At 54.7% G+C, this 24,838-nt stretch overlaps 1 protein-coding gene across 2 annotated transcripts; it reads left to right on the plus strand.

Moving 5' to 3' along the window:
- On the plus strand, positions 1-24,838 carry KCNJ4 (potassium inwardly rectifying channel subfamily J member 4). 2 transcript variants are annotated; one of them, XM_066258183.1, is made up of 3 exons: positions 2-473; positions 21,613-21,659; positions 23,110-24,838. In XM_066258183.1, exon 3 carries the CDS (start codon positions 23,149-23,151, stop codon positions 24,481-24,483), a length of 1,335 nt encoding a protein of 444 aa, XP_066114280.1. In that variant the 5' UTR covers positions 2-473; positions 21,613-21,659; positions 23,110-23,148; the 3' UTR covers positions 24,484-24,838. The 2 variants fall into 2 exon arrangements, with proteins under 2 accessions (XP_066114290.1, XP_066114280.1); XM_066258193.1 differs by lacking the exon at positions 21,613-21,659 and having other exon boundaries at positions 1-473.

The raw sequence follows: 24,838 nt of genomic DNA on the forward strand, positions 1-24,838 counted from the left end.
TCGGCCAGGGTGTCTCGGACCGGAGGCAAGCGCAGCGGGGCAGGGAGAGCAGCGCAGCGCAAGGGACAGCGCCAAGTGACAGCGAAAAAACAGCGGAGTGCTGAGGGGGCAGGTGCTAGAGGCGGGTGCGGGGGGCGCGAGCTCAGTGGGTGAGAGCCATGGGTCCCCGGAGCCCCGCGCTCCAAGCCCGGACCCAGGGTGGACGATGCTGACGCCCAGGGGGCTCCGAGGGCGCGGCGCTGGTCTGCACTGAAAGTTGGGCGGCCGGCGGGAGCGGCCCGGGACCGTGCGGAGGCGCGGAGACCCACGAACAGACCCACCAGCAGCCGAGGAAGAGGGCGGGGCCGGCTCGTCCGGTTCGCGGGGAGGGGGCGCCGGGACACCCCTCTCCCCGCGGGGACGCCGCCCGCCCGACCGTGGGATGTAGCGCCCATTCACCACCTCCAGGACATCCATCGGACCTCCGCCTCGCGGTAAGCCTGGCCTGCGTTCTCCTCTGGCGCTGTCCCTCTGTCTGTTTTGCCGCGTGCCTGTCTGTGTGTCCTGGGCCCTGGGCCGGCCGCTTTGGCCCCGTGCGCCCAGCACCCTGTCCGTGACCCGGGTTCCCAAGACTTCCTAGGAAGCTGGTGAGCTCTGTCGGGAGCTTCGAGGTCTGGATTGATGCCAGAAATTGAGGTGAGATGGTTTGAACTGGCCTTGACCTCCTGCCCCGGCCATGACCTTTCCCTGCCTCCACCCACCCCCAGTTGTCATGCTGAGTTTCAGAGGAGCTCAAGGCAGGAGACTTGTGGCAAAGAGTGGAGGGGCTCCCTTTCCACCTACCCAACTGCAGCCTTTTTGCAAATGGCCCTTCCATCTGACTGGAGAACAAAATCCCATTTCTCCTGTCTTGAGCTCCTAGTTTGGTCCAGGAGACCCCAGGGTGAGGAGGCAGGGATCCAGAAAATGAGGCATGTCATATTGTACAGTGGTAGAGACAGGCTATGGGGACAGGCGCAGACTGCTCCTTCCTCCCTAGAGGAGAACCCCAAGCAGAGAGGTCTGGATGAACCTGGAGCAGAGAAACTTCCCCTTAAATATGCTGAGCGTCCCTCCAGGAGCATCATCATACTTCTGCCCTGGTGCCAGTGCTCCAGGATGAGGCGAGGGTGCAGGGAGATGATAGTGGACAGGAGTGTGGTGGAAAGACTAACAGCAGGGTGACCTGGGCAAGTTGGCAGGTGAGGGCTTCCAGAGTAGTAGGATGTTAAGCAGCAAGTTGAAGGTACAGGGAGCTCAAGGAGGGAGGCCACACAAGCAAGGCCCAGAGAGGAGCCATACCCTGTGTGTGTGCATGTGTGTGCGTGTGTGTGCATGTGTAAAATGTCTATTCTGCTTCTCCCTCATATCCAGTTCTGTGATTTCCAGAGCATTGGGACTTTTGGGGGCTGTTGCCAGGACTTTGGGGGCTTAAGAGTCACATTGTGGCCCTGACTTGCCCTGGGATGAGGGGAGCAAAAGGCGGAAGAGGGCAGTGGGATAAGGGCTGGGATGTAGCATGACAGGAGCAAAGGCCATTGGTTGACCCATATCCAAATCAGGGCCTGGAAGACTGAGCCTAGAACATTCGACTCTGTTCTCTATTGAGAGGAGGGGCTCTTTCTGAGGTTTTCCACACTGGACAGTGGGCCTCATATATCCTTCATTCAGGCTCCTAGAAATCAGCTTAGCTGAGGAACCAGAACCCTGGGCAAGTCACTTGTTCCCTGACCCTCAACTTCCATCTGTGGAATGAGAACACCACTTCCTGCCCCACTACCTCCAAGGAGGACCTCTGGGCTAAAGTGAGTTAAGGGCTGTTCACAGGCTGGGGAAGATGCTAGGCAGATGAGAGTAAGGACTCATTTTACCTTTGGGAAGATGCACAGCTAGGGGGGAGGGGAGAATATGGCCTGAAATAGCAGGCTGATGAAGGAGAGGGGGGTCCAGGCACTAGAGGAAGAGCTAGGGCTTGGGAGCTATTCTTCAGGGTCCCTTGGGGTTACCCTTGAAAAGGAAGCTTCTCTCCCAGCAAAACCCTTTGGGGTGACTGGGAACAGATAGTGCTGGCCTTGAGTTTCTCCTGGGTGACCTTGGGTAGCTGTCTTGACCTCTCTGAGCCTCAGTTTTTTGCACTGGAGAATGGGGATGATGGTACTAATTTCATTGGGTTGCTGAGTGATTTACAGATTCTGCCATGTTTCTGAAAGCAGCTTGCACAATGCTGGAACATAGTAGGTTCTTAAGAGACATTTGTGGACTAGAGAATGAAATTGCTGTCGGAGACACTGTGAAAAGGTTTTGTAGCTTAGAATAAGTGGGGAGGAGAGGAGGAGTGGTGTAGGCTCACAGGGCGGGCTGGTTCTTAATGTGGATCTGGGGGAGGTGGGGGCAAGAGCTGGAGGGGGTGTGAGGAGGAGGGAGCCCCTCTGCGGGGACCACTGAGTCACGAGGACATGTAAGCGACATGACAACCAGCAACATGGTAACCAGGAGACTAGCAGCAATGGGAAATGGAGCTGGAACTGTGTGTTGGGGTGGGGGTAGGGGCGCAGGACTGGCAGCTCCAGGGCTGGAGGGGCCAGGGAACAGCAGGCCAGATTCTCAGAATGAGGAGGGGAGACCTCAAGGCCATGTTGCCTGGGGAGGGGCAGGCCAGGGTGGCAGGAGGGCAGATGCCTCTGGGGTCTGCTGGGCAGGGGGACTTTTCCGGCGCCTCCCCAGGCTCCTCGCTCCTCTCCTCCACATCTCCACTTTTCATGCCTCTCCCCCTAGGATGCCAAATTTGGCTCACGCAATCTGTCGTCTCTCTTCTGAGATTGGCACTAGGACCAAAGCTGAGTACATTACATCATCATATCTCCCCCTGCACGAGGAGGGGAGAAGGAGGTTCAGAGGGCCAGGGGACAAGCGGCCAACCCTCAACTTGCCTGTCTTCCTGCTCACTCTTCCTGCCTCGGTCTCAGATGTTGGGGGCTTCTGGGAGCAGTCAAGTGAGGCCTAGAGACAGGACAAGGGCTCCAATCTTGGGGAGACCCCAGGGTCGGAGTAGGAGGTCAGACCATGTTGCTGTCCCCCTGGCTCAGTGTGGCCTGGGAGGCTGGGAGCCTTCGTGCAAGACCCCAGTTTTTCATTGCTTTGCTATGTGACCTTGGGCAGCCCTCCCCCACCCCACCCCCACCCCATGCAGAGTCTGCATCTGTATAGAGAAGAGTTGGCCACTCAAGATCGTGGTGACTCTCCTGAAAAAAGATGCCCTTGAGTTCTGCTGTTCTCCTGGGAACAGAGGAGGAATCCTGAATTTTGAATTGCTCTCTGTGACCTTGAGCAAGTAACTTTACCTCCTATGCCTCTGTCTCCTCACCTGGAAAATGGGGACAATAGAACCTTAAAAAGTACTAGATGTGAAAGGGATACAAGAGAAGAGGGAGAGTCTCTGGCCCTGAAACCACAGACACTCAGGGGCCCCGTGGCTCCTGGTGTGCTAGGCTGGAGGTGGGTGCAGGCCAGGCTCAGCCATTGGTGGGGACAGTAGGACAGTGTCTCAACTCAGACAGAAGGCTTGGAGCTTACATCACTGGTCTGGTGCCCTCATTTTACAAAAGTAGACATCGAGACCCAGAAAGGGGAGAGGACTCCACAACCAAGGTCACAGTGATGGTTTGGGGGTGAAGGAAGCAGAAATGGGGCCTTAACTCAGGTCTCCCAGCTCTCAGTTGTGCTTGGAGGTAGACAAGCAGATACACACCCCACCCCATGGGACATGGTGGCAAGCCCGGACAGGACCCAGGCACTTTGAGGATCCCGTTCTCACTCTGGCCCCCTCCTATCTCTCTTCCTGCTCCCTATCCCGTCTTCCCTGGACATGAATTCCATCACTCATTTGGTCTATTTGAAAAGCTCCCTTTCAGGTTCATTTAGAAGCCAGTTTTAGGCAGTCCCAGGCAGGGCAAGCTGGAGTTGGGAGTAAGCTGGAAGATGGTGGCCCCTCTAGAACATTCCTAGAGTGGAGGTGGGGAAAACTGGAAGCAGCTGTGGGTGCTTTGTGACATAGTGAGCTCCTCAATCCCCCTACCAGAGCTATTCAAGAAGAACCAGATGAGTATCTGCCAGGGCCCTGACCCGGTGACTCCTGCTTTCTGGGTGAGGTTGAATGACATCTCCACCTCCAAAATCCCAGGAGCCTGTGATGAGCCCAGGAGGAGCTGGGAAGCAGCGCTCATCATTTACCCATTTCCCAGCAAGGAAGCTCACGTTGTTGCCAGGCGTTGGACTTGGAGCTTTTGCAAATCCCTTCTCATTTTAATCCTCCCAGCAACCCTGCAATGTTAAGTTGATGTCCCAGTGTTGCAGAAGGGGGAGCCACAGCTCAGAGAGTCTATGTGGTTTACGCAAGGTCACCCAGCAGGGAAGTGGAGAAGCCTGAATTTGAGTCCGAGCCAGTTTGATTCTTGGGGTCTGTCCCTGGGACTTCCTCGGGAAGAGTGGAGAATGTCCCTCCCCTGAGCTAGAGCTTGGCAGGAGATCCCCCCCATCCCCCCCACCCCAGTCATAGTACAACATCTCTTCAGGGCCCTCGGGGGGCTTCATTCTGAAGACACACCTAAGGGAGATCTTATTTTATAAATGGGGAGGCTGAGGTTCAGAGACAAAGAGTGGCCTGCCTAGAAGTATCCAGAGAGGAAGATTTGAGCCAGTGCTCTGTCCCTTGCACCAGTGGGTGAGGAGGGGCTTTGGGCCTGTTGGTGACGTGAGGTCTGAGACTGGGGGTGCAGACTGCTGGGTGGTTTGGCATAAGGCAGAGAGAGTGCTGACTCTAGAGACTAGGACTACGGGTAGGGGTAGTCAGCCTTGGGAACAGGAAGGGAAACCAGAAGGGACAGCAGGTCCATATCCATCATCCCTGATCCTGCCCCAGAGCCACCCACAGATGTCAGTGTCATACAGCCTGTGAAGTCAGGGGAAACTGTGGGTGGGACCTGCCTGATAAGAGAGGGTCTTGAAGCCAGCAATGTTGGGTGTGGTCCCTGTGTGACCTTAGGTCAGTTCTTTACCCTCTCTGAGCTTGGTACACCTATCCATGTGACCAAGAACCTGGTTTTATGAGTTATTTCCACAAAGTGGCCACCATTGGGCTTTTGTCCCAAAGTGCTCTTCCCATCCCCACAAGGACCCTGTGCCCTGGACAAGGGATGGGCAGGAATCCTGGGGGCTGGCATAACCTTTAAGCCTCCTCAGCCACTCAGCCCTCCTTGGGTGTGGGGGAAATCCGGGCCCAGCCCTTCTCTCCTTTTTATCCTTATTTTTCTCCTGCTCCCTCTTCCTTTTGCTACGTGGGCTGATCGCTGCTCAAACTTTTAATTCAGATGGTAATTGAAATAATAATATGGGCTGAGGCCCCTCTGCTTGTGACGATGCAGCTGGTGGAGCGTGGCTATGAATAGACCTTGAGTCACACATGCGCGCTCCTGCAGGCGTGCACGCGGCTCACGGGGGTTGGCGGGGTCAGGGTGGGCTCATGCTCCAGATTGCTCTGGGTCTCTAACCCCCTTCTTAAAGTTCTGGGCTAGTTCTTCCCCCACAGCCCACTGTCTGGTCCCTGAGGTAAACCAGAAGACTTGGGGCCTCAGCAGTTCTCTCCATTTACAGAAGGGAAACTGAGGTTCAGCTGGGCGGAGGGGGTGGCTGGCTGGATTCAAGTAGAAAGGGTCCAGGACTAGATTTGAATGAGTGGGTTTTGCCTGATTCTCAGACCTTTGTTTTTTCTGGGAGACACAGGCCAGGGTGGGAGGAATGCTGAGGTGTGGCCCCTTGCCTTCCCCTTTGCATCCCTGTGCCTTGCCTCCTCCCAGCATACACACACACCATGTGCACACTCCCTCACACTTGCACTCACACACATGTAAGCTGCTCATATAGATGGTGTTATTGCTTGGTGGCTGGGGTGACAAAGAGCTTTTCTTGGGGGTCCTTCTGTAGAGTGGGCACGACTCCCTGTGTGCCAGGCTCTGAGCTGGGCTTTATATTCATGACTTCAGTTCATCTCCCCTGCCACCCTGTGAGGACCGTCGTTCCCACTTTCCAGCTGAAAAATCAGGCTCAGTGAGAAACAGGGTTTGCACGAGACCCCACAGGCAGAAGGGGCCGTATATCCTTTGTCCCACTCCCTGTTCCAGCCATTCTAGGACCCTCCGTTTGGTCTCCTGGAGGAGGGAGAGTGCATCTTGTCCTGCCTGGGGCTCCCCTTTCTCTCCCTACGACAGTTACCCCCCTCTTCCCTGTAGCTACCAGGCCAGTTGTTGACTAGCTCTAGTGCCAGCAGCAAGAATGTGTGGCCACTCCACCCCCACCCCCTCCTTCCTCTCTGTCTCTCTCTTCCCCTCCCGCAGCCAAGGCTCCATTGGAGCAAAGATGGCCCGGAAGCTGGGGAAGGCTCCTTGGCCTCTGCCCCAGGCACTAGAGTGGCTCTGGTTGCGGCAGAGCGACCCCCCGGAGGGGCAGAGCATCGCCCCCTGGTGAGCAGAGCGTAGCCCCTGGTGGGCATGCCGGTTGGTCCCCAGTTGGGCGCATGCGGGAGTCTGTCTGACTGTCTCTCCCTGTTTCCAGCTTCAGAAAAAAAAAAAAAAAAAAAAAAAAAAAAGAATGTGTGGCCACACTGAGCAGGGGGAGGTGAGGTGCCTATGAGGGGCATTGGCAGGTCAAGGAGAGGGGCCTCTGAGAAAGGTGGGCCTCGGTGTTCCAGACTCTAGCTGAAGCTGTGTAGGAAAAGGGTGTCATCCCAGTGCCCTGTCCTCTGGGAGCTTTGGTCTAGGCCTGCTCCAGCGGGCCTAGTGGGCAGGGCAGTCCCCTGGGCCTGGGACAACGGCAAAAACCCTCCCCGCTTTACCTGGCAGCCCCGATTTGCTCCTGTGTCTGCTTTATCTCTAGCACTCTGATGGGAGATGGAACAGCTGAGCCCAGAGGCCGCAGTGATCTGCCCAAGGTCACATGGCAGGGATGGCAGAACTGGGGCTGGACTGGCACCCAGGGCCATCTTGACTCCTCTGCCTTTCACCTCCAGGGTTGCCCGTACCCTCTTACTCTCTCCTTCCTCACACGCTCCCTGTAGCAGCGGGTTTGGAAGAGGAATGGAGGTGCTAGGTCTCATCAACCTGATTTCTGGACAAATCCCCAGACTGGAGTGAGGGGAAGGGGCAGCAGCCCTGTGTCACAGCTGGGGCAGCTGAACAGGAAAGGCTGCCTGAGTCAGGAGGCCTGGGGTTGAATCCCAGCTCAGCCACTTATCCCACCAGGTCGCTGTCCCCTGGGAGCCTTTCTTAGCTCTTCGATGAAGCATGGACAGCTTGTGGTGATGGGGAGATGTACCTGGCTTTTTCCTTTTGTTTCTCCACCTGTTCTCGGAGCCTCCCCTGGCTCCTCTGGGCTGCAAGGATGGGAGGTGACCTTAGCTAGGCCAGGGGTACATGTGCTGTGAAGGTCTGACCCCATTTTACTGATGGGGAGATTGAGGCCTGGGGGAGAGAGTTTTCTCAACTTTGACTTGGTGGCAGAGCCAGCACAGGAGTCACTGCCTGGCCTCTGGGACTTCTCAGCAGTCTCTCCCACCTCACCTTGCAGCCCCTCTCTTAGCCTTTACCCCAGACTTCTTTTCTTTTTCTTTTTCTTTTTCTTTTTTTTTCATTTTAGAGAGGAGAGAGAGAGGGAGAGAGAGAGAGAGAGAGGAGAGAGAGACAGGGGGGAGGAGCTGGAAGCATCAACTCCCATATGTGTTTTGACCAGGCAAGCCCAGGGTTCCGAACCAGCGACCTCAGCATTTTGAGGTTGACGTTTTATCCACTGCACCACCACAGGTCAGGCTACCCCAGACTTCTTGTAGGAGCTTCTCCTGTCCCACTGCAGGCCTGAGAAGTCCAAGCCCCCTCTGCCTGTGTTAGTTAAGGTGCCACTCAGCCTGTGGGACAGATGGAATGGGGTCTTTGATCCAGGAACTCCATGAGGTGAGGCAGCAGGCACAGAACTAGAGGGGCCCTGGCTATGGGTGACATAGGGGACAGAAAGGGCTGACGCTGCTCTGACATGTGGGCACCAGAGCCCTCCACATCTTTCTTCTATTTTTTTTTTGTTTGTTTTGTTGGTTTTTTTTTTTTTTTTTTTTTACGGAGACAGAGAGAGATTCAGAGAGAGGGATAGATAGGGACAGACAGGAACAGAGAGATGAGAAGCATCAATCATTAGTTTTTCGTTGCAACGCCTTAGTTGTTCATTGATTGCTTTCTCATATGCTGTGGGCCTTCAGCAGACTGAGTAACCCCTTGCTTGAGCCAGTGACCTTGGGTCCAAGCTGATGAGCTTTGCTCAAGCTGGCGACCTCGGGGTCTCGAACCTGGGTCCTCTGCATCCCAGTCCTATGTTCTGTCCTTTGCGCCACAGCCTGGTCAGGCCCTCCACATCTTTTTTGATGGTGAGCTCACCATTTTCCTGGGCAGCCAACTTGCCTCTAGAAGGTTCTGCTAATTGATACCTGCTTCTCACTTTGGCCTTTCCTCTTTACCCTGGGGCCTGAGACAGCCAGTCTGTTCTTGACAGAAAGGGTGGCCACCTCCCCACCCCCGACTCCTAAGGGTTATCTTCGCCCTCAGTAGTCCCAGTGGAGGCCTGTGGATGGGAAACAGAAGATCTGGGTTCGAGCCCAGTCCTACGCTGGACTGGCTTTGTGCCTTGGGTAGCCTTTTCACCTCTCTCAGCCTCTCTGCTTTGAGCCATAGGGTGGGCTTGTGCACCTGGGGGTTGCTGGGAAGATCCCATGAGCCTGTGTGTGACATGGCCTGTTGTAACATGAGCTGCTGTGTGATCTGACCATTCCATGGCAATTCCCGGCAGATTTCCAGGCTTCCAGCCCCAACACCCACCAGTCATCACCTCCAGGTATTGCTTTTCTGGCTATCTTGGTGTCAGCACTGAACCTTTGGGCTGAGCCCTACCCTTGTGCCCTCTCAGCCCTCCTGACCTGCTTGGGTGGGGTTAGAGCTGGCTGAATGCCAGCACCAGGCCATGCAGCTACAGATCCTGAGGCCACCTGACCTTGGAAAGGGCCTCTCTCTGGCTGAGCCTCAGCACCATCCCCCAGACGTGGGGCAGGACCTGGGCACCAGGGAAGAGAGGGAACTGGATGGGGTACAGAGTGGGCCATGGCCTCACACGCTGGCTGTCCATTCCCCTCTCTGTCTCCCGGCCTGTAATTTCAGGGACCCAGGCCAGCTCCAGCATGAGTTATAGCTACCAGCTGCATGAATGGCATGGCGGAGCCTCAGTCTCCATACTCTAGTGGGCTGCCTGAGGAAGGGGTGAGCTACCTATCATTGGGGGTATGCAAGCTGAGTGGCATCTGTTAGAAGGGAAGCAGGAGGTTCTAACACAGGTTCAGGGGAAGGGGTTGGACCCAGAACCCAGAGTCCCTATTGTTTGGGTAATAGTTTTGTTACCCTAAAGGTCTAAAAGCCTATTCCAAGTATTCCCCGTGACCTCCAACAACTCTTCCCATGGTTGTGCCCCCCTAAAGCCCATGGGCCAAGCATGGTCAGTCACAACTTCAAGACAAGCCCCAGACCCCATTTCAACCCACTCACAGCTCCTAACACTCCCCACAGGCCAGTATTTCTTTTTTTTTTTTTTTTTTTTTTTTTTTTTTTTTTTTTTATTTTATTTATTTATTTTTTTTTTTAATTTGAACTTTATTTTTTTAATTTTATTCATTTTAGAGAGGAGAGAGAAATGGGGAGAGAGAGACAGAGGAGAGAGAGAGAGAGAGAAAGAAGGTGGGGAGGAGCTGGAAGCATCAACTCCCACATGTGCCTTGACCAGGCAAGCCCAGGGTTTCGAACTGGCGACCTCAGCATTTCCAGGTCGACGCTTTATCCACTGCGCCACCACAGGTCAGGCAGGCCAGTATTTCTTAAACCACATGTGGGTCCTCACTCATCAGCGGCTGTGAGTTCACAACTTATTTTTTAAAAATAAAAGAAAATAATAATCACTTTGCATTTAGTGTGAGGTTAAGTATTATTTTGTGATGCTTTTGTTTCAACTTTTAAAATATAATGAATAGCAATGTACAATGTGTTTGTTTTTACTCTGAGTCTTGGTCAAAAAGATTGAAAGCTACTACCCTGTATAGAAGCCCTGGGGGACCAGGATTTTCTGTGTAGAAATGATAGGGCTTGGCTCTACAGGTTGCCTTTCTCCGGGATGCTCGATTCCTAAGAACGCGAGTGCCAAGAATTCTAGGAGGCTGCTGGTCTGTCCTCAGATCTTCCATTCTTTGCCCAGAAGCACACTTAGTTCTAGGCCCAAGCCTGTTTGCTGTCAACCACCCCACCCAAGGGCCGGGTCCTGCTTTCTACCCAGCCCGGCCCATCCCAGCCCTGCTTCACCTTTGTGCTCCCTGCTTGCCCCACATCTTCCTGGGGACCTTCCCTCTAAACCCTCCATCAGCACAGACCTTTTGTCTCCTGTCCTCACAGTGTACCTGCAGAACTCAGTAGAACAAGGCCAAGTCTTCCTCACTTCTCTTCCCCCAGCACATAGTAGGTGCTCAATAAATGAATTCCACAGTGGTTTATAGAGCGCCCTCTGAGGCAAGGCACTATGTGCTGTGTGGGAGATATACTAGGCAGGAGGGAAGCTGCTGCAGCTCAGCGTGCATTTAGCGTGATGAATGAATGAATGAATGAATGAATGAATGAATGGAGTCTGAGAGTCTCTGGCTTCAGTAGCCAGCTGGGCAAATGGTCAGAGATGATGAATAAGCATCTCGCACTTTGCCTGCACGTGGTAGGCATTCTGATTGTAACAGTCACTCCTGGCTGTGAGTGAGCTGGAATGTTGGGGTAGGTGGATGGCTGAGTGTTCCATTCCAATCTGATGTCTGTACCCTGCTGAGACCTGATGTCTGTACCCTGCTGGGCCCTGCACATGCCCCCCACCCCAGTCCCCCATTCCAGCTTCTCTTTTGGGCCTAGGGCCCTGGGTGTGAAGCTGGGATGCCCTGATCACCCCCTAGGAGGACCCCTGAGGGACACGAGAGGAGAAGTCAGTGCTCTGCGGGAGGATGAGGCAGAGGCCTGAGGCCTGAGGCCTCAGATGTCCTGCCCCCACTCCGGTGTCACGGAAGGTCTCCTTCTGGTCCCCACTCAGAGGCCACCTTTGTTGAGAGGTTCTCCTTGACTACAGTGACAAAAATAGCTCCTGCTTGGTCATGTTCGGTCACATCGCCCTGCTGAGGTCCTTTATGGGAACTATGACGGGTTGAAATTATCTTGTTTCTTTGTCAGTCATCAGATGTTTATTAGGCGTCTGGGGCTCAGGGGTGAGACAGAGATTCAAGGTCCCTGCACTTAAGGAAATTGCACATGAAATGGGATAAATGTGAGGAGGTCAGGACTCAGACAGACAGATGGAGAGTGCCTGGGGTTCTCTTGAAGGAGAAACCTTTGAATAAAGACCTACATGGTAGGAAGGTATGAGCAGCAGAGAAGGAACAGCCAGTGTAAAGAGCCAGAGATAGAAATAAACTTGGTGTGTTCAAGGGACAAGAAGAAAGGCCCAGTTGGTAGGGGGTCGGGTAGAGAGTGGAGGGGTTGAGGTCAGAGAGGGCAGGAAAGCCCCGAGAGATCTGAGTTGAGAGTGGAGTGGGTCCTCAGCCGTGGAGGGGGGACTGCAGGAGGAGAGGAGGCAGGGTGGTGCAGGGAGGAGGCCGTGGTGTAGTCTGGTGGTGATGTGGCTCAGAGCAGGAAGCACCCTGCAGGCCACAGGAACTGGGTGTGGGTCAGCATTCAGGTCCTGGTCCTAGTCCCAGAGGTTCTCCTGCTTGGGGGAGCTCCTGAACCCCTGGTGGGAATGAAAATATCAGCACATCCCTCCAGGGTGTCATGAGATTGATTCAAAGGAGTGGCCAGGGCTTGGCCCACAGCAAACACTAAATTTTAGATATACCGAACTTCCCCATGTATAAGACGCACCATTTTTCAAAAAATTTGGGGTCTAAAAACTGGGTGCATCTTATACAGTGGTTATGGCATTTCAAATGCCCTAGATGGAACTGAGGACGAGGTAATATATGAAGACAGTGATTCGTCATCAGACACAGATGAGGACAAACTAATGGATGCAAATTTTGACAATGAGGAGTTGTATGAATTTTATGATGAATAAAACAAGTTCAATAACTTTATGTAATCTATTTTTTTTTCAAATTTTGGACCCCAAAATTAATGTGCATCTTATACATGGGGAAATACAGTACCACTATTACAGCGATTGGCTTTGGGGAGGACTGAAGGATAACACCCAGACAGTAGGCCTGAGTGGGCCCCCTGGGAGGTCACAGACTGAGATGGAGAAGGAGGGGAGGGGCTGCGACTAGCTCATGTTGGTGATGCTGATTTTGTGATGCATCTTAGACATCCAGTGGATACTGGGAGCAGGATCCAAATTTGCTTGTCACTGCTTGGGAGGGTGCTGGGGGCCTGACGGTATTTCTAGCCAAGGTGAGCCTGGGCACTGCATGGGGTGTGCACCCAGAGGCTGGAGAAAGTAGCGTAAGGAGGGCAACCGAGAGGGGCCTCCAGGCCTGGAGGGCTCACAGAGGAAGGCACGGGCCAGCCAGGGTCTCCATCAGGGCTGCTTGGGAGGACGGCGGGCTCAGAGGAACCCTGGAGGGGGCAGTGGGGAGAATGGGAGGTAACCCTCCAGGGTCACCATCCATCTTAGAAACATGCCTATGAAGTGAGTGTTATTCCTCCCCATTTTATGGATGTGACTCAGAGAGGTTAGAGGCATCTTCCCATAGCCACACAGTGTGTAAGTGAAGTGTTTGCAATCTTCCTGGGATCACAGTCCCTTTTGGGGACCTCATGAATGCTATGATCTTTCTCAGAAAAATACACATATGTACACACTGATTTTAAAACTTTGTATGTGTCTTTTTCTTTGTAGGTAATACATTCATATGGTTCTAAAATTAAAAAGACACAATGAGAATACAGTGAGAATTCTTCCTCCCACCCATCCCCAGCCACCTGCTTCCCCTCCCTGGAGGCAGCCAGTGGCTCCAGTCTCCTGGGCCTCCATTCGTAGACGAGCACAGACAAGCAAATATGTGTGTCTATAAATTTCTTTCTCTCCTTTTTTGTACAAACGGTAGATACTATACTTGGTATTCATCACTGTTGCCTTTTTTCACTTAAAAACATCTTGAAGACCCACATCGCTCCTCACAGGGCTCCCTCCTCCTTTTTTCTCTGGCTGCGTGGTGAGCTGTTCTGGAATGGGCATCAGGCTGCTTCCAGGCTGGGCTGGGCAAGCAAGGTGCCAGGCTCCCTGTGGGCATGACTGTCTGCAGGCCGAGGTCCCAAGAGCATACACAGTGTCACAGGCAATTCCATGGCAACCCAGAGCATGGGAAGGAGGGAGCCTGGCACTTGACTCTGACTCCCGTTCCCCAATCCTCCCACCTCACCACACCTCTTAGGTGCATCCTCTGGGCCCAGCTGAAAATCCAGCAAATCCTGTGTGGGGGGGTATGAGGGGCAGCAGCTCCCACTCCCCAAAGCTCCGGGAGACCTCCTTCCCCCACCAGCAGCCCAGCTCCTGGAGACTTGTTTGCAGAGAGGCCAAGTACGAGGGTGAGGGACAGTGATCATGCCCATTCCCACTCCCAGCTGGTGGGCTAGATGTGTAGGGCAGTCGTGGGCTGTGTAAGGCCACCTCTGCCTGGGTCCTTGGCCCACCACAGCTATCCCTGCCCAGCAACTCCCCTTTTTCTCTGCTCAGGAAGAGTCTCCACCCCTTTTGACCAGGACTGTAAGGAGGGCATCCAAGTGGAGAAGGGAGGTGGAGCCACTGACCTGGGGTGGTCTGGGCTGCTCAGGACAACTGGGCAACTCTGCTAAAACTCCGTTGCCTGGCTTTTGCCGCTGTCTCCTTGCTCCTCTCTCTCTGCCCCTCAGCCCCCTCTGCTGTGTCAGGCCTCTATGTGCAGGAGCTGCTGGGGCTGAGGCCCAGGACCCCTTCTCTTTCCACCTGGCATTCTTGCCCTAAGTGATCTCGTCCACTCTCACAGCTTAAAATATCACCCAGGCGGTCAAGATCTAACCAGTCTCACTCCTCCCAGATCTCCGGGTCTGACATGCCTGGACATCTCCATCAGGACCCTGTAAGGCTACTGCATACTAGAGAGTGTCACTCCTCAAACCTGGTCCTCTTCAGTGTCCCACCATTACCTACTCCTGTCACCTCTCTTCTCCACTCCCCCATACAGCCTCCTCCTCCGCTCTTCATCCAAAAGTGTCCCCACTGCCACTGCCTAGTAGCTCCAAGCCACCGTCATCACCTGCCTGGGCAGCAGCAGGGGCCCCTTGCTGGCCTCCTGCTTTTTCACTGTGCTCCACATGGCGTCGGACACACCTTAGTCCAGTGTGGGTACCATGCTCAGACAGTGGCGGCCTCCAAGGTCAGACAGGGCCGGGGAGCCACTGGGGCTATTCTGAGGATGTTTTCTTTCTTCAGCCTGGTGGCAGATACGTAGAGGTTTTGTTTTTTTGTTTGTTTGTTTTTTTACAGAGGCAGAGATAGACGACAGGGACAGACAGACAGGAACGGAGAGAGATGAGAAGCATCAATCATTAGTTTCTCGTTGCGCATTGCGACTTCTTAGTTATTCATTGATTGCTTTTTCATATGTGCCTTGACCGTGGGCCTTCAGCAGACTGAGTAACCCCTTGCTGGAGCCAGCGACCTTGGGTCCAAGCTGGTGAGCTTTGCTCAAACCAGATGAGCCCGCGCTCAAGCTGGTGACCTTGGGGTCTTGAACCTGGATCCTTCCGCATCCCAGACTGACGCTCTATCTACTGCGCCACCGCCTGGTCAGGCGGATACGTAGGGGTTTATTGCATTATTCCTTATTCCTACTTGTCTTAAAGATTTCACATGAAAATTGAAAAGACCAAACCAGGTGAAACCTGCTTGCCTTTTTCCCACGGCCATGAAGATGATACCCACAACCCTCCCCACTTTGGCTTCTGGGGCCTCATCCTGGGCAACTCTCCCTCTTGCTCACTTCGCTCCTGGCCTTGCTGCAGATCCTCAACACATCAGACTCTTTCTGGAATGTCCTATACCCCACCGTTCACACAGACACACAATTCTCACGACCATCTTGACTCCCACTTATTACTCAGGTCTCAGTATAAATGCCACTTTCTGAAAGGGGCCTTTGGGGAACCCCACCAAACCAGAGTTTCTCATCTCTCTCACATCATGACAGACTTTTCCTTCAAGAGCTCACAGTTGGCAACTGCCGGCCTCTGCTTGTGAAGTGTAGAGCCTCTCTCCCTAGCTGGCTGTCAGCTGGGTGAGTCCGTGGCCCATCTGACCCACAGCAAGTGTGCAATAAATAGCAACTGAAGGAGCAACTTCGGAAGTCAGGTGGGCAGCAGACCAGATCCTGAGCCACAGCAAGATAGCGAGGCACTGAATGTCACTGCCAATGAGAGACTGAGGTTCTGGAGACGAGAAACCTTCAGAGAACCCCTCTTCCCTTCAAATCCTTGTAGGGAAGAGGACCACAGGTGTTTGTGGTGGCCCCTTTTGGTGGATGGGATGGTCTAGCCAATAGAGGCGGCTCCTGTGAGGGTGGTGAGTTCTCCATGAGGGAGGGGACCAGGTGTTGGCACTGCAGCAAAGGGCACACTTGCAGGTTGGTGCAGTGGCCCTCGGTTCCTTTAGCCACCAGCTCCTGTCACTTGGCCATGACCGGAAGGCCTGTTTGGACATTCGGTCCAAACAGGGGAGCTTGCTTTCTAAGCCTGTTCACCTGCAGGATGAGTGGCTGGGGGGGGGGGTGCAGAGCCGGAGGAATGAGCTGGTTCACCCCCCTGCTCAGAGCCCCTCTGGAGCCCAGAGTCGCCTGTGTGCCTAGGGTCTGGCTGGCCCTGAAACCCGGGACAGGGTCCTGGCACCAACTCCCTATGACCCACTTTCTCCTTTCCTGATAGGACTGACTTGACGGAACCTGGCACATAGTGGGACTTGATAAATGTGTACTAAGTGGAAGACATGTGCGATGTGAGTGTTTCTTCGAGACAGGAGAGCAGAGTGTCTAATGAATGTGCTCTGGTATCGACTGCCTGGGAGCAAATCTTGACTCTACCACTTATGAACTGTGTGAACTTGGGCAAGTTGCTGAACCTCTCTGTGCCTTGGCTTTCTTACTGCTAAAGTAGGGAAAATAATGGCAACTTCTCTGAGGTCATGGTGAGGACATGAGGAATTGATCCTAGTAAAGCACTCAGAACAGTGCCCGCACAGAGGAAGTCTGTGCTAAGTGCTCCGTGTGGATTTTGCAATGTCACATCGGTGGCCAGGGGGAGGGGCTAGGTGTGTAGTGGGATGTCAGGGTACAGAAGAAAGTATGGGGAGGAAGAGCATTAACTGAGCACCCACTGTGTGGCCTGTGCTTTTATGACAATTGACAACCTGCGTCTGGCCCTCACGACTGCCCTGCAAGGTAGGCATTACTATGTTCCTACCCAGGTGAAGATACAGACGTTCTGAGAGGTCAAGGAACCTGCGGGAGCCCGCTTCTGACCCAGCTCTGTGAGTTTCTGAGGCCGTTGCTCTTATTTGCCTGGTCCCTAATGCTGGGCAGGGCCATGAGATGGGTGCAGGGTGAGCTCTGAGCCTGCATCTGGAGTTTAGGGGAGGAGATCAAAGGAAGGACTAGTCAACCTTGGGAGTGATTTGGACCACTTATCAATCACTTACTGTGTTCTGGGCACGTGATGTGCACAATCCCATTTATTTCTCATTACAGCCTTATGAGGTAAGGACTATTATAAGCCCCATCAAAAGAGGCATGCAGGGACCAGAGAGGTTAAGTAACTTGTCCAAGGTCACACAGGCAGAAAGTGGACAGAGACAACACAGTTGAGGCCACTGCACTAAGAGGGGGAAGATGTGGGCTCTCAACATTTACAAAGAGAAGAGTCAGACTTCCCAGGGTCCAAGGAGCAGGAACAGGGCCTGCAAAGGGCCATGGCAGAGGAGATACCCTGCCACAATTTCCCCTGTGGCTAGATCCATCCTCAGCTCCCTTTTACTCTGAGGAGCACAGCTCAGCTCCCTCGTCCTTGAGCCCTTTCCCTGCCCTGCCAAGCCCTGTGTGCCTGAGCTGAAAGGGTCCCCACCCAAGCCACATAGTCAGGCCTGAGAGACCTCCTTCAGGGCTAGAGTAGGGGGCAGGCTCTGTGTGTTCCTCAGGGGATAGGAAATGGGACAGTAGTGTGAATTCCTTCCATTTCCCCAGGGAAACCTTCCCACCCTCTAGAATCCTGTCTTGGTGCACTGAGTTAGTCCCTCCGTTCCAGCCCACCACTGTGCCTGCTCCCTATGGTAGAAGAGCCAGTCTCCCCATCCAGACACAAGAGGGGCTCAGACTCAGGAACACCCCCTGGACCACCTGCCTTGTTTCATTACATCTTCCCAACTCCCCTGCCTGGGAGCAATTTGGGCCCCCTTTCTTGCCCCCCTCATTTGCAGACAGGGAGGGAGGGCCTCTGGCTTGCGCAGTTAGTGGTAGGACCAGGACTGGAAGCCAGACTTCCTTACATTGTCATCATCCTCCTCATCCTCATCATTATACTTTGTGCATTCTACCTGCGATGTCTGGTGCAGCCCCAGCTGATATGTCTATTACAGGGCGGTTATAACGTGTGCCTCAGCCGTGGCCTAGTGAGGTAGACACCGTTGTCATCATATCAATTTTGCAGATGAAGAAACTGAGGTCCAAAGAGGATAGACTGCGAGGTGACAGAGTTGAGACTGAGAACCAAGTCCTGCCACCACAAACATGAGGGTTTGACTCGCACATTATTTTCTTAAAGTAGAAAAGAAATCGAGGGGGACAGACAGACAGTGAGTGCCATAGGCGCAGAGGAGGTAGGGCTGGCGGCTGGCAGCGCAGTCAGGGAAGGCATTAGGGAACGCAGGGGCTCAGGCCTGGGCCCGGGGCCCTGGAAAGAGGCATGTTGAACAGGTCACATGGGAGGAGCCCTTCAAGGAGCCCAAAGCCAGAGGCTGAGGACCAGGGTGAGTCAGGGACCTGGAGCCAGCCAGAACTGAGGAATCTCAGCATCGCCACATCTGCTGTGTGACACCCCCCCTTCCATTTACATCCCTGCTCCCACTTGCACCCCCTCCCCAGCCTGTGATTCTTCAGCTAGAGAGAGAAACAATAACCCTGCCTGTGCTAAGGTAGGTGCTTAATAAATACCTGTTAAATAAACAAAGGGTTGCTGATCCTCAGTGAGCTAGACCAGCAGTTCTGGGGGGTTGTTGCCTGAGAGCAGCCTCCGAGGATGATTCAGTGGGGCTCTGGGGCTGAGCTGTGTGGCCTCAGTAAGTCACTTCACCTCCCCTGTCCTCCCACTCAATAGCAGGCTGGCTAAGCGTCCCTTCGCGTGGGCTTCTGGCCCCTCCCTCCATCCATTTAGGGGGGTTGGGGGGGGCTGAGCCTTCCTGGGTCTCAGATGTGCCCCTGCGGCTGCTGTCTGGGCTGGGAGCCACCTGGGCATTGCCCTATCCCGTGTGCATGGTGAGGGTGCACCCCAGGGGCCTTGCCCAGAAACCACTGGGGCTGCTGCCATTCCAGCAAGCTTTTCTTTTGCAAAGGGAGCTGTGAGCGAAGAGGAGACATTCAGTGTCACAAAATCAGAGGAAAAATGTAAGAAGTGACAGGAGCTGGGTCTCCTTCCTACCTCCTGCGGAGCCCTGGCAGGCAGGGTCTCCAGCCGTCCTTAGCTCCTCAGGAAGGGCTGGATAGCAGCTGTGCCGTGCCAGTGAATTGACAGCCATGCTGGTCACCTTCACTATCTCCCTGAGGCCCCAGTGTCCTTGGCTACCTCCCTACTCACCATGCCACATCCCTGTTCTCTGCCTCAGTTTCTCTAGTTGTCCAGTGAAGTCTGGACTTGGGGCTTCAGATTTTGGATGTTCACAAGTCACATTTTAAAAAATATTGTTAACCTGCACAGCATTGTCACTCCGTCACCTTGCCAGGAAAGGACATTAAGTCTGTAAAAAGCAGCCAGCATGTCCCGCCCTCATCATTTCCCTAAGAAAGAATATTTACCATGAAAGAGTCCCAGTATGCAATCTTAGAAGGACAGGGCCTGCAGGCCAGGAAGGGGTAGGACTTGCTCGAGGTCACCCAGCCAGATCGTGAGAGAAACCCAGACTCCCAGAGCTTGCTTCCACCGTCCCTGCAAGCAGACCAGACCAGCTCCCTGCCTTCCAGAAAAGTGTGGTTTACTGCAGACCTGATACAGGCCCCTAAACAACCAGGATGCATGCTCTGTCTCCCTCTTAATAAAGCATCTATATTCCAAGGAGGATGGTGCCGAATCATCAATGCCTCTCGCCCCTCTTTTGCCATCTGTGCCCCTTCTCTTTTGCACTTTTCCCTCAGGCCCCTGTGCCAGTAAGCCCCATGTGACAAACTAGTGAAAGAAAACCTGGCCCTCTCCCTGTGGTTGTCACCTGAAGGCACAAGGCCAGGCCTCGTACTTTTCCCCTTTTGGTCAGGCACAATGTGGGCAGCTCACGTGCTGGCAGGGGGACTGTTCATTTCCCCCAAGAGAGGTAACAGGAGTGGTCACTTATTTGAGTAGGTCACTACAGACAAGGGGCTTAAGGGGATGGGCCACACACAAGCCCCTCCATGGTGGAGGGTGCTGAGTCACAGGGGAGCATGTGTGCCCAGGGGCAGCTTTCCCCACAGCCCAGGGGTGGACATTTCTGAGCGTTGCTGAGCTAGCACAGGCCAAGGGCAGGCACAGGGCCTAGCGCAGAGCAGCGGCTCAGTAATGTTGCTGTGCCCAGGAGAGGAGGTGCTAGGTGGGGGGTAAGCTGTTCCCCCACTGGCTGTGATGTGGGGGACGATGCTGAGGCTGGGGCGGTGGAACGATTGGAGGGTGGGCACTGAAGTTGGGGGTGTGAGTGTAGGGGCGGAGATGTGTGGAGCCTCAGGGCTGGCCCGGGACAGGGGGCTTGGCCTAGACTCCTGTCACTTCTACTCACCAGTGAGGACTGGTGGACTGTGCTGGTGGGGGGAAGACCAATAGCCTGTAGCCACAGGGGTGGCTGTAGATCTACCTCATCCCCAGGGCCCTCCTACAGAGTGGGAGTCCTATGAAGAACCCTGTCCTGCAGCACAAGATGAACCCCTCCCCCGGGTCAGGGCCAGTCCTTTTGAGCAGAGAACCAGGAGTCCCCCAGCCTAGGGCAAGGCCCTCACCCTCTCTGGGCTTCAGTATCTTCATCCATGAAAAGCTAGGTCACCATTCTTTGTCCCTTCTTCCTCTCTCCTAGAGACCTGCAGCCTCGGGGTTCAGGCCTGCTGGGGCCAGGCTGATGCCCTCTCTCTTTTTTTTTTTTTTTTCTGAAGTTGGAAACAGGGAGACAGTCAGACAGACTCCCATATGCCCCTGACCGGGATCCACCCAGCATGCCCACCAGGGGGCGATGCTCTGCCCATCTGGGCCATTGCTCTGTTGCAACCAGAGCCATTCTAGCGCCTGAGGCAGAGGCCATAGAGCCATCCTCAGCGCCCAGGCCAACTTTGCTCCAATGGAGCCTTGGCTGCGGGAGAGGAAGAGAGAGACAGAGAAGAAGGAGAGGGGGAGGGGTAGAGAAGCAGATGGGCGCTTCTCCTGTGTGCCCTGGCCGGAAATCGAACCCGGGACTCCTGTACGCCAGGCCGACGCTCTACCATTGAGCCAACCAGCCAGGGCCTTGATGCCCTCTTTTCCTAGCCCTCAAACCTTACCCCCATGTCCTCCAGGGAGGACAACCCTCTTCCCAGGAGCACCTGGACCTTCTTCTAGAAACTCTGGAGTGGGAGTGAGGAGGTCAGTTCAGGGCTGATCCACCCTGCCTCACTCTGGGACCCTTAGCAAATCTGTCCCAGCTCTTGCCCTCGGCTTTAAAATGAGGGTCTTGAAATCAGCGCTCTCCCATTCCTTCCTGCCCTGGTTCTTTCTGTGGCACTGATGGAGGCATCAAAACAGTGGGCCAGAGCAGAGACAGAGATGTTTAGTGAAGGAAGTCATCCCTGAAAACTGTTTCTAGCCTAGATGGTGCACCTGGCACCAGGGCTGTTAAGCCCCTGGGGGGAAGGGGTGGCAGATAAAGCCTGGCTTGCCCAGGTAAAGTTATGACCCCTTTAGAGCCAGCATCACGCATCCACATTACCTGTTAGGTCTTCAGACTGATGGTCTCACTGACCCCATTTTCCAGATGAGGAAACTGAGGTTCAGTGCTGTCAAGTATACTTGCTCAAGTTACATGGTGGATCTGGACTTCCATCCAGGACAGTGGGACCCAAGGAGCTCCTCTGAATGGGAGAAGGGAGAAGAACCCAGAGTAGGGGTGGGATGACTGCAGGAGAGGAGGGGGGCAGGGTTCACTCTCCCTGGGCTAAGAGAGGGCGTTTTTCCCTGGAAGAGGCAGACTCTGAAGCTGTTGATCTCTAAATTACAGCGTTGGCGCGCACCAGTTGCTGCGGCAACCGAGTTGTCCTGAACCGGGTAAGTGTATAAACATTGCCACAGATGCACAATTAGATCAGGAAGAAGAATAGAACAGAAAATAGAAACTTTCATCCTTATATAATTCTGGGCCAAAATGTTACCAGGAATGCAGACTTGTGCTGGTCCTGCCAACCTCTGGGGCCCATGGGCAGCACCATCTCTCTCTCTCCTGGGCCCCCAGTGGAAGAGAGGGATGGAAAGAGGGTCTGCCCTCCGTGGGCACAGCTGGTGTGCCCACCACCCAGTGGGGTGAGGTGCCGCCTCTGCTGAAACAGCTGGGGATGCTGTCAGCCCAGCCCTGCCTCTCACCAGCTCCTCCTGCTCCCGGGAAGCGGGAGGAAGGCAGGAGGGCAGCTGACTTTAACCAAGCACCTATTATATCTCCCTGGGTCCTGTGAGGTAGGGTTTTGATCCTCATTTTACAAATGAGGCAAGTGAGGCTCAAAGAAGTAAAATGCGTTATCCGAAGATGACACAGCTGGGCAGTGGGCGTGTAACCTCCCCCACTCCGGGCCTCCACACTGTGAACTCATCAATGTTGACAGCACCTGGGGAATGAAGAGTTAGACACACCTGGATGGACCCACTTACAAGGTGTGTGTCCTTGGGCTGGTCACTTCCCCTCTCTGACCTCCTCTTCCCTTACCTGTGACATGGGAATAGTGATACCTACACACCAGCTAAAGTTCAGGGTCTCCTCTTCTCTGTCTTGACCACCATTGATGTCTTCACCCACCACTGCTCTCAACAAGTCTGGGGACAGGACAGGAACTGAAGTGGGACAGGTCCTAGCACTGTCCAGTAGGACTTTCTTCAATGATGGGAATGTCCTGCATTCTGTCCATCATGGTAGCCATTTGCTGTGAGTACTTGAATTTAAAATGTAGCTCATGCAACTATGGAACTGAGTTAAATTTTTATTTAATTTTAAGTAAATATAAAGAACCACAGTGGCTGTCATATTGGACAACACAGGAGAATAGCCAGCCCCCAAAAGACCCAAATAGGCAGAGGCTGAACTCAGGGAGGTGAGCAGGGGCCAGAGCTCACAGCTCCCTCTGCTCAAGACAACTGGTGGGAGGGGCCAAGACGGGAATCTGGAAGCTCAGGCTTGGGATAGTGGGAAAAGGAGGTTTGTAGGGGGCAGCATGAGGGGCTGGGACAGGACCTGGATCCTGGTGGCCTCAGGTTCTGGCCAATCCCGGAACTTGGCTGGCCATGAAGGCACTGGCTCAGTCCTGACACTCCCTCCTGGTCATCAGAACCACCTGTCACATTCTCCTGACCAGGGCAGAGACGTCTCTGGGGCTAGCCCAGGCTCTTCCCCTTCTGAGCATCTTTGGGCAGGTGCCTTGCCACTAGAGCCTGGGTTCCCCTCTGGGAGGCCTCCCCATGGCAGCCACCTCCCCAGCATCTCATGTGTCTGGCTTCTCCCTCCCTCCCCCAGGCCCTGCGTCTTCCCAGGTGACCACGCCGGCTTCAGGACATGCTCGGGCACAGCCGCAACGGGCAGGCCCACGTGCCCCGGCGGAAACGCCGAAACCGCTTTGTCAAGAAGAACGGCCAATGTAACGTCTACTTCGCCAACCTGAGCAACAAGTCACAGCGCTACATGGCGGACATCTTCACCACCTGCGTGGACACGCGCTGGCGCTACATGCTCATGATCTTTTCTGCGGCCTTCCTCGTCTCCTGGCTCTTTTTTGGCCTCCTCTTCTGGTGCATTGCCTTCTTCCATGGTGACCTGGAGGCCAGCCCAGTGGTGACCGTGGCGGGGGCCCCCGCGGGCAGCAGTGGGGCAGCTCCGGTGACCCCCAAGCCATGCATCATGCATGTGAACGGTTTCCTGGGCGCCTTTCTATTCTCAGTGGAGACGCAGACAACCATTGGCTATGGGTTTCGGTGTGTGACGGAGGAGTGCCCGCTGGCGGTCATTGCCGTGGTGGTCCAGTCCATCGTGGGCTGCGTCATTGACTCCTTCATGATTGGCACCATCATGGCCAAGATGGCGAGACCCAAGAAGCGGGCGCAGACACTGCTGTTCAGCCACCACGCAGTCATCTCGGTGCGTGACGGCAAGCTCTGCTTGATGTGGCGCGTGGGGAACCTGCGCAAGAGCCACATTGTGGAGGCCCACGTGCGGGCCCAGCTCATCAAGCCCTACATGACCCAGGAGGGCGAGTACCTGCCTCTGGACCAGCGGGACCTCAACGTGGGCTATGACATTGGTCTGGACCGCATCTTCCTGGTGTCGCCCATCATTATTGTCCACGAGATTGATGAGGACAGCCCTCTGTACAGCATGGGCAAGGAGGAGTTGGAATCTGAGGACTTTGAGATTGTGGTCATCCTCGAGGGCATGGTTGAGGCCACCGCCATGACCACCCAGGCCCGCAGCTCCTACCTGGCCAGCGAGATCCTGTGGGGCCACCGCTTTGAGCCCGTGGTCTTCGAGGAGAAGAGCCACTACAAGGTGGACTACTCGCGCTTCCACAAGACCTACGAGGTGGCCGGCACGCCCTGCTGCTCCGCCCGGGAACTGCAGGAGAGCAAGATCACTGTGCTGCCCGCCCCACCGCCCCCGCCCAGTGCCTTCTGCTATGAGAATGAACTGGCTCTCATGAGCCAGGAGGAAGAGGAGATGGAGGAGGAGGCAGCGGCTGCAGCAGCTGTGGCTGCGGGCCTGGGTCTGGAGGCAGGCTCCAAGGAAGAGGCGGGCATCATCCGTATGCTAGAGTTTGGCAGCCACTTAGATCTGGAGCGCATGCAAGCCACCCTCCCACTGGACAACATCTCCTACCGCAGGGAGTCGGCCATCTGACCTCCAGACACCCGCCTCCATCGCTTCCCACAGACCCTTTGCTGCGGGGTGGGATGCCAGGACACCCCCTCCACACTCAGGACAGAGCTGACCCTGGCTCTGTGGACCTTCTGGAGGGAGGTGGGGGCTTTAAAGCTGGGGGACTCCTTCCTCTTGGCTCTGGAACCCGGGCCTGGGAAGGGCCCAGGAAACACTCAGCACTGTCAGCCCTGGAACCCCAGGCCCACCGCCCTTCCCCCACTGAGCCTTCAAGGTCATGCCCCTTTGATCTGAGAACTTTGGGGAAAGTGGCTGGACTTCTGAGGGGTGGGCATCATGGGGTTCTGGGGTAGACAGGGGGTTAGTTTGAGGGGAG

The sequence above is a fragment of the Saccopteryx bilineata genome, chromosome 1, assembly GCF_036850765.1.
Source record: "Saccopteryx bilineata isolate mSacBil1 chromosome 1, mSacBil1_pri_phased_curated, whole genome shotgun sequence".
Lineage (NCBI taxonomy): Eukaryota > Metazoa > Chordata > Mammalia > Chiroptera > Emballonuridae > Saccopteryx > Saccopteryx bilineata.